This window comes from Epinephelus moara, chromosome 13, assembly GCF_006386435.1.
Source record: "Epinephelus moara isolate mb chromosome 13, YSFRI_EMoa_1.0, whole genome shotgun sequence".
NCBI classification, from domain to species: Eukaryota; Metazoa; Chordata; class Actinopteri; order Perciformes; family Serranidae; genus Epinephelus; species Epinephelus moara.
In genome coordinates this window covers 17,013,351-17,022,279 of record NC_065518.1, presented here as the reverse complement: position 1 = coordinate 17,022,279, position 8,929 = coordinate 17,013,351, and the positions used below count along the sequence as shown (strand labels likewise).

The window sequence follows — 8,929 nt, the reverse complement described above, 5'->3', positions numbered from 1 at the left end:
AGCATGCAGCCATTAGCATTTAGCTTAAAGATTCTCATGTTTGATTTTTATCATTAGGGGTGTTTGTTTCTGTTTACCATTATGTGTTTGCAGTTTATTTAGTTTATGATAATAGAGCTTTTTATCTTAAGTTGTCATAGATGAGCTGCCTGGTGCGTAATGAAGATTTATGGCTTCATCTATTTTTATTTCAGCAGAGTTATTACTTTACTGTTACTGCTTCTGTGCTGGTGATTCAGACTGGAAATCTTTTTCAGCTGAAAAGTTATATCCTCCCCGACAGAAGAAGCTTTTTCAAAGAGAAATGTTCTTGTCTGTCTGAGACAAAATGTTCAGAGCTGGAGACTACTGTGCTCTCTGCTCTGATGAACTGAGATCTAAAGACAAAAGTGTAACGAATCAAAGATCACCCATTTATACACTTAACTTTTCTAAGCATAATAATTCAGCGTCAAGACCAAATCACAGTCACACGAATAAATTACATATTAAAGATGTTCCAACACTCAGCAGAGCAAGTCTTTTTTATTTAATTATCACATGTACAACATAACAGTCACCCCCTTTACTCCCTCAGTGAATTTCTTTCCCACTGTGGATTATTAGAACAATATTAATTTCACAACACTTCAGTCTTATGTGGTGAGTGATTATTCTTTTTTTTTTAATATTAAAAGCACTTGTGGTTTAAGAAAATTAGTGTCATCTCAGCCCACGAGTTTTTTTGTCTGTCCAGATTTTCTTTTGAACTTGTTATATGAAGAGGAACAGCAGAGTTCATTCCCTGACATTTATGAATAACTCGGAACATTTTGCGTGCATCGTATTGTGCTTCATTGACTTAAACACTTAAAGAGAGAGTAGCATTTCAAAACAGGAAACATAACAGAGGTCGAGACCAGCGCTGCTACTGCTGGTTCCTGCAAGGGGATCTTTCCAATTATTATTTTTTCACTTTCTTCTCTATACTCACTTTTTTTCTGTCCTTGTGTTTCATTTGCTAACCAGCCTGTTTGTGTCCATGACCATATTTGTCCACTTGTTCGAGTAAAAGCAATAAAGAAAAATAGCTTTTGCCACAACAATGACCTCCCCATGATGAGAACACGGCCACAGAGAAAAAATAACAAGGAGAGTTTTGCTAAAGATGGACAAACAAATCCTCAAAGAACTCCACAGGATAGCATTGGTTCTTGTTTTCATCATATCGTCCTTTATGCAGTGCAAAGATCTGACAAGAATTCACCAATAAATTAAGTTCATGTGCAGTATGTGCGCTACGCACAGGTCAGGCTGCCGGTCAGACTCCGGTCCTACATGAGCACGCAGCTTTTGGCCCGGTCCTTTCTAATGGCAGGTGGGTGCTCATGAATCTCAGTCCGGGGCGGCTGCTGGGAGACCCGCTTGAGTCCGCGACGTGAGCCGGCACGTTTGAGCTGAGGCCGATGGATACGGGACACAGACGCCAAGGTGGTGACGTGGAAAACATCACGGACGCTGTTCTCCGAGTACTTTGAGGTGCACTCTGTGTAGGCCACAGCACCGATCTGCCTCGCCAAATTAGTGCCCTGCAAACACAGAAGAACAGAATATGGGTCTGTTAAGATACACAGTGAAGACACAGGCAGCACATCCAGCAGACAACCTGCAAGATTTACATTCATTTCGAGTTGTGTTTCTGGCTACCTGAGGAATGCAAATCTAATATTTACTTTTCTTTTTAGCTCTCATTTTGGTCTCCCCCATCTCCTACGAGAAATGTCTGGCTCTTTAGCTGCTTGTGATTAACTTTGTTATCTGTTTACCATCTGGTGTGTGGGGTAGGTAGCATACACTTGCCTGCTGCTGCTGGGAAAAAAAGGTTGATCAGAAGAATCCTGAGACTGAACCAAAACAGTAAGTTTGCAAGTAGTAAAACCAAAACCCAAAAGCTTAAACGGAAACCTCTGTATTTTTTTTAACCTGGGCCATATCTCCCCATGTTTTTTTGTCTAAGTCAGGGGCTTACATAGAGACAGAGCAGGAACCCCATGCTACATACTATATTGTATAAAACTGAGTTGCACTTGAAATAATTCTCCGAATATTTCTTGGTCTTCTCTCATTTGCGCTTGCCTGTAGTTTTGCACTTTTACCAGTGGTTTCTGAGGTGGACGGTATGTTAGTCTTTCAATCCATTGTGGCTCACAAGAAGGTCCATTTACTTGGAATAATAATACAGCTAATTGGCCAGTATGTTTTAATAGTACATAAATGTTTGGTAACTAGTTCACCTTGCGGTTATGGATAAGTGCTGCACAATGATTAAACGTTAGCTAGCTAACATGATTGCACAAGAATTCATGGATAACAGCCTATCATTAATGTTGTGTACTGTAAATTAATTATTTTTTGTTAATGAATAGGCCAGTTTACCTTTGCTAATAATATGTTGTTTCATGTTAATGTGTATTTTCTGACATTTTGATTTTTGGAGAAAAAAAATAAACTTTAGACTTTAAATCATCAAACAATATTTTGGCGGCCCCCTGTAGTATCTCTGAGGACTCCCTTGGGGGTTGCAGCCCCCCTGTTGAAGACCCAGGGTCTAAGTGGCTAATTGAGACAACAACTTTACTGGGAACTTTTCCAGTATTGACAGAGACTGCTGCAGCTGTAGCAGTGAAACAGGCTGCATTTTAACCCCTACGGACAATTGTGCACCGACAATTTCTGTCAAATAAAAGTGCTTGTATTTATCACTGACAGGCTCAGATCGTTATTTTAAGTGTTTGACAGTATTACTGAAAGGCCCCTACAGAGAAATGAAACATTTTTCAATACCTTTCACTTATCCAGTTTGTTTATTAGTATGTGTAACCAAGTCTCATTCTGAAATCTACTGAAAGAGATTTCAGAACATGACTTCTCCTTGAGTGAGACTTTGTCACAATAACAAACAGACAAGCAAAATGTTATCAGACACTCACAATAACAATCTGAGCCTGTCGGTGGCAAAAACAAACCCCATAAATAGACATAAACAGATGATGCACAGTTGCCCTTGGACATCACATTGCAGTCTGATTCACCACTACGGCTACAGGGATCTCTTCAATACTGGACCAATTTCAAAAATTGTTGTCTCTGTTAGTCACTTAGACACAAAAACATGTGAAAAACAAGGCCATGATAAAAAAATAAAGTTTCCATTTAAAGACCCTAAAAGGCTCCAAAGTGGGGAGGAGGACTGCAGTCGGGTTGTAATTCTTTATGGGTCCATCACCACGGGCATCGACTTTCATATTGCATTTAGTCATCTGGTCCATTATAACTATTAAAAAGATTAGTGCAGCTTTGAAACTCAAACATTTAATAAGCCCCATCCTTCAGTTTGTGTGTGTTTGTAGTCCAAAAGAGGGTGAGTCACCTCAAGAGCTGCTGAGAGCTAGTACTTAGAGCTGTGACAAACAAATTGTGTGTATGTGTACGAGAGAGACAGGGGGGGTCATCATGGTGGAAAGGATGCATTTTGCATTCTTAAACGTCCCTAAACCATGTTGAACCTCTGACATGCTGTTGGAAGCTTCGTGTATTACAATAGAGTCAAAATCAAATACTTAATTTTTGCAACACTCTTCTGAAGCATTCTCTAAGTTTATATTATCCCCCATTTGTTACATGCTGTTATATTATCCTTGCTTTATCCATTTGTGGATATCAGACCATTGGTCTCGGTCATGAACAGTAAACATCCCCCTCCTAATAAAAGCCTACGCTCTCAGAAGCATGATAGCTAGCTGGTGCACACAAAAAGCTAAGATCCTCCACACAGCCATGAAATATTCAAGGCCTATCTGTGCAGCTGTAAAACCCGAGCGTAAAAGCTCATCTTATTCCCAGTAGTGGTTATCACCATCTTAAATCTGGACTGGTTGTATATGGCGCTTTCATTTTGCTTACCTGTCCTCCAACAGCACTCACTCTGTGCTGGGATGTATCTTGTAATAAAGAAAGGAGAGTCTACATTTTGTATTGATTTAACCAATCCTTCTTTAGATCTCATAAAAAGCACCTCCGCTGTGTTGCCTTCTCACTATCTGTTGAGTTTCTCACTTAATTTCATTCTGTCTTTCTGGAGTGTGTCATCAATTGGATTCATCAACTTCCTTGGCAATGAAACGTCGACACTGTGTGACAGTGTGGGTGTTCAGCCATCAGTGTTAGCGATATCCCGTATTGTAGGAGTATCTAGCAGTCAGATGTGGTAATATTATTCCTCCTCTATGAAAAAACATTAAAGGCTCGAGCTGTGCTTCCAGGGAGGCTGCATTATTTTTGCATTAATGGAAGCGTTCCAACACTTCACGTCTCTATTTTGACGCCGTTAAGCCGATTACAGCGGTAGTCACACAGTTAGTGTGCGGTTCATTCTGGCGAATGCACCTCTCCTGGGGATCACATCAGTTGGTCAAGTGGCTGAAATGTAAAGGTCCCAGTTTGATGCTGTTCGTAATGCAGCCCTTTGAATGGGGCCTGTTAAGAAAAGCGCTGTGGCAACACTTTAAAGTACAAATTCAGTCACTTTCAACCTGTGCTCTATTTTCCATCTTTTTTGTATTAGTAGTCCAGTGTGCAGGATTTAGGGGCCTTTGCTGGCAGCGATGGTATACAATATTTATAACTAGGTTTCAGAGGTGTGGACTCGAGTCATATGACTTGAACTTGAGTCAGATTTGAGTCACAAATTTGATGATTTGAGACTTGACAAAATAACAAATAAAAAACCTGAGACTTGACTTGAACTCAAACACCAATGCCTCGTGACCTCACATGGACTTGAGCCTTTTGACTTGAAAATACTTGACTCTTTCTCCCAAAGGTTAAAAAGTATGACGAATCGTGTCATTTCCCTATTCATTCCCAGCAAGCTGACACCTTTTATTTTTAATTTTTTGGAGGGTTTTTTTTTTATTTACCTTTATGAGATAGCATAGTTTAAGTGTGAAGGATGGGAGGGAGAGGGCCAGAGGCTGAAACCTACAGCCGCTGCGGCAAGGATATTGCCTTCGTCTATCGGACGCCTGCTTTGCTCACTAAGCTGCTGGGTGCCCCACAAGCTGACACTTTAATGTTAATAACCGTGTATCAGCGGTGTGGACTCGAATCACATGACTTAGACTTGAATCAGGATCAAGTTATAAATTTGACTTTAGATTTGACTTGGACTTTAACACCAATTACTTGTGACTTCACTTGGACTCGAGCCTTTGAACTTGAAAATGCTTGATTACTTTCCCCCAAGTTCAAATATTAAAAGTATGTTATTTAAAAACTGTGCCATGAATCAAATAATTTCCCTTCATTCTCTGAGTCAGTTAACATTAACGCTATTCACTCCCAGCAAGTCAACACTTAATTCCCTAGGTGATTCAATTAGTTTGAACCAATCCAACAGCATCCAGTCAAGTTGCAGGAGAGAATTATTAAAGGTCTAATGTGTAGGACTTACACATTAGACGTACAAAAACTGGTCAACAAAAAACAAACTGCAGTGTGCAAAACGTGCAGGTTGAAAATCATAGACGCAACAACTTCCAACAAACTTGTTTTAACAAATCTAAAGAGGCATTCATGATTTTTGCAAATTTAGTATGTTTTTACTTCATTGTTAAAATGACATTTCGTGAAAAACACATTATGACTAGTTTAGGACTTGAAACTTAAAGTTTAGGACTTGGGACTTAATTTGGGACTTGACTCGAGACTTGACTGTCTCAGAGTCCTGCACCTGGTCGGGTACCCAACAAAAAAACATATATAGAACAAGTAAAACAAATGAAAAAGATGTGCAGTTATTGTGTAATACTTTGACATCGAAATCACTATTATCAAACCACAATTCCTTTTATTCTAAAAGTCAGTGACACAAGTCAAACGTTTGACCCCATCATCAGATTCGTCACCAACATGGAGGACTCCAGTGATGACACTTTGCAGCCCAAGCATGAGGTCGCAGCCTACATCGAGTTCAAGACACCTATGGAGGATCTTTTTGAGATTTTTTGGTGGTGGAAGAGAGTTGTTGCATAGCGATGATACACCATCTCATCTAGGTGTATTGGTGTGAACCAGCAGATTTTTAGAACGTTGTAGAAGGGCGCATTGCAAGCAGCTGCATGTTTCAATTCGTCTCATTGCGAATCTCTGGTCTGAACTGGGCTCTAGACGCTTGGCACAGGGGAGAAGCTTCAGTTCTGCAACCTCACCACTAGCGGCCACTAAGTCCTACACATTAGACCTTTAAGCCACAGTGTCATCAATTGTTTGACCACAGAGTTACTGTGCCTCCATATTAGTTTCTGCCAATACAATACTATAAAGTGAATGGAAACACAGTTCAGCCTCAGATGCACCTGAAGTGTGTTTCACTGTTGAATGTTCACGCTAGAAATGCACTTTTTTTTTTTTTTTTGCAAAAACAGGTAATTAAAATAATGTGTAGTCACTGTTGTCACAGTTTGGATGCAGCTAAATTGGACACATATAAGAGTAAACTAAACAAGACATACTCTGGGTGCCTTTGGGATGATTATTTTAAGTGTTCTTTAATTAGAGCTGCACTGGAAAGCTACAGTAGGCATTCAGCCAAACAAGGTTAAGGTGCCCTCACAGTGAGGATTCTAGTCAGCGCAGATGGGAAAGAAAGAGTTTGAAAGTTTAAAACTGCTGCTGTTACACTTTCAGGAAAACATTTGGAGTCATCAGAGGTTTCCCTTAATTTGGAGCTAAATCACTTCATCCAGAGAAAGTAATCTGAGATCTTGATGGAGCAATTTTGATGCCATTACTGACAGGAAAATGAGGGTGGTTACCTTTGTTTTGTCAAAGGTATGAGAAAATATTAATATGTTGACAAAAGGCTGCCAAGAAGTGTGAATTCACATTTACATGAAAATAGGCTATTAAAATTCATGCATGCCACTGTTCATCGCTCCAAGACACAAACAAAACAATTGTATTATCGCGCATCCGGCTGTTTGTCTCTATCTTTGCTCAGTCCCAGCTCTTTTATTCTCCTTGTGTTTTCATATTTGTGGAAGTTATGATCTGAAGCAAATGTCATTCTCCCAATTCATTTTCAGAAGTTTTGTTTATGTGCACAGAGAAACAAAGTAATGGGTGTCATTTGTCTGGGACGATACTATTAAATTTGTTCGTAAATCAGTGATACTATAGGCAAATGAAAATTGCTGCAGCGGAAAATTGCAAAGTACTGTACATTTGAAACCATATCTCATGCATGTTCCAAATATTGTAATGTTAAATAAATTAAATCAATAGTGTTCAGTTCGGTTAAATTACCACTGCGTTGTTGGGCTATGGTTGCAGGAGCAGCAGTTAATTTCAAGCTAGGTTTGACACTGTTGATGCAAACAGATAAAGAGAGATGAGTGGGGTTTTTCTCTGCGCTCCTCACCTGTTCGTGGGTGACAGGGATGAGTCTGTGTTTGGAGAGCTCTCTCATGACGTTGAGGTCCGTCCTCATGTCCAACTTGCAGCCGACCAGCACCACTTTGGCATTGGGACAGAACTCCTGCGTCTCCCCCTGCCACTGTGTATCAAGAGACAAACACATATCAGGCACAGGGTCATTATAAATCAAATAGAGGTTTAACTGAGGGTAATACAGGACATGTCATTGCAAAACAAAGGGCTCTAATCTGCTGCTACAACAGCCTCCACTCTGCTGGGATTGGCTTTTCACAGGAGTTTGGCACCTGGCTGCAGGGATTTGTTCCCATTCATCCAAAACTGCTGGATGGGTTTAAGGTCAGGGCTCTGAGCATGCCAATCAAGTTCATCCACGCTAAAGAGGGAATAACAATCCTGATAACTGCTGCCACAAAGCTGGAAGAGCATTGTCTACATAACATTGTATGTTACATCATTAAGATTTCCCAAAGATTAGAACAAAAGGAGTCTGAAAAACACTGTAAAGAATGTGGTGATGTAGATGTGGTTGTTTTTCTTGAGAGGCCACTGTGTTAAACAGCTGTTCTTCTCTTTTATTGTTTGTTTTTTATGTTGTATAAGTTGTATTTTATATGGTTTTGCACGACTGCTACCTTGGCCTCTCTAGTAAAGCAAATTTATTTATCTCAATGGGACTTTCTGGTATAATAAAGGTAAAATAAATAAAATGTAGACATTTTTTGGTCATATAATTTAGTAGTCACACATCCCTGTAACCTAGAAACAGCTTCTTTCTTGTTCTTTCAATAAAGTCATTTGAATACCATCTGAAAGGGGCCTATTATGCTTTTCCTTAGTTTCTGTCATATATGTAATGTTACATTGTCAGACGTTCATATTAAACTTATTCAAGTTTCAAATAATGAAATATACATGAGAAAAAGTAATCCCTGTGATCAAAAACTTCAGGCTTTAGACCGTTCTGAATACTCTGTTGCCAGTGTTTTTTCAACCTGGTCTCACTCCCAGGTAGTCACATACCGATGCATGGTCAGCAGCCCTCGGTGTCAAATACCAACACACATAGCCACCCCTTAGCGGCAGTATGTGACGCATTGGGTGATGGCATTGTTTAACTTCAAAGCAAATGCCATTGCATAAAGAGCAAGAAAGTCTGTATAGGGCAGTAGGGAGTTGAGCTGGATGGGTCAAATGAACTGAGACATTCAAGGCAGGATACCGCAGTTTGTTTCCCGCGTGAGACCAAAAGTAAATGAAGTTATTTTAATAACCCTGTTAAAGGGAAATTTCGGTTTATTTCAACCTGTCTCCTATCGTCCTAAATTTGTTTCAAGTGACTAGTGACATAGAAATAATAGTTAGCATGTTAGCCGTTAGCCTAGATACAGCCGGGGCGCATAGTAGCGTCAGACCTGTTAAAACGTCAGTGAACGGGCATACTTCAAGTGCAAAG

General features: G+C 39.9%; 1 protein-coding gene across 1 annotated transcript in view; it reads right to left on the bottom strand.

Annotated features, from left to right (window-relative positions):
* Positions 1-495: 495 nt before the first annotated feature.
* LOC126400103 (rho-related GTP-binding protein RhoN-like) overlaps positions 496-8,929 on the bottom strand; it is a 57,770-nt gene continuing 49,336 nt past the window's right edge. The window contains exons 4-5 of the mRNA XM_050060571.1: positions 7,460-7,594; positions 496-1,568 (exon numbers count right to left, since the gene is read on the bottom strand). Of these exons, the coding sequence (XP_049916528.1) occupies positions 1,314-1,568; positions 7,460-7,594 (390 nt within the window). The 3' untranslated portion in view covers positions 496-1,313. The remainder of the gene's footprint in view (positions 1,569-7,459; positions 7,595-8,929) is intronic.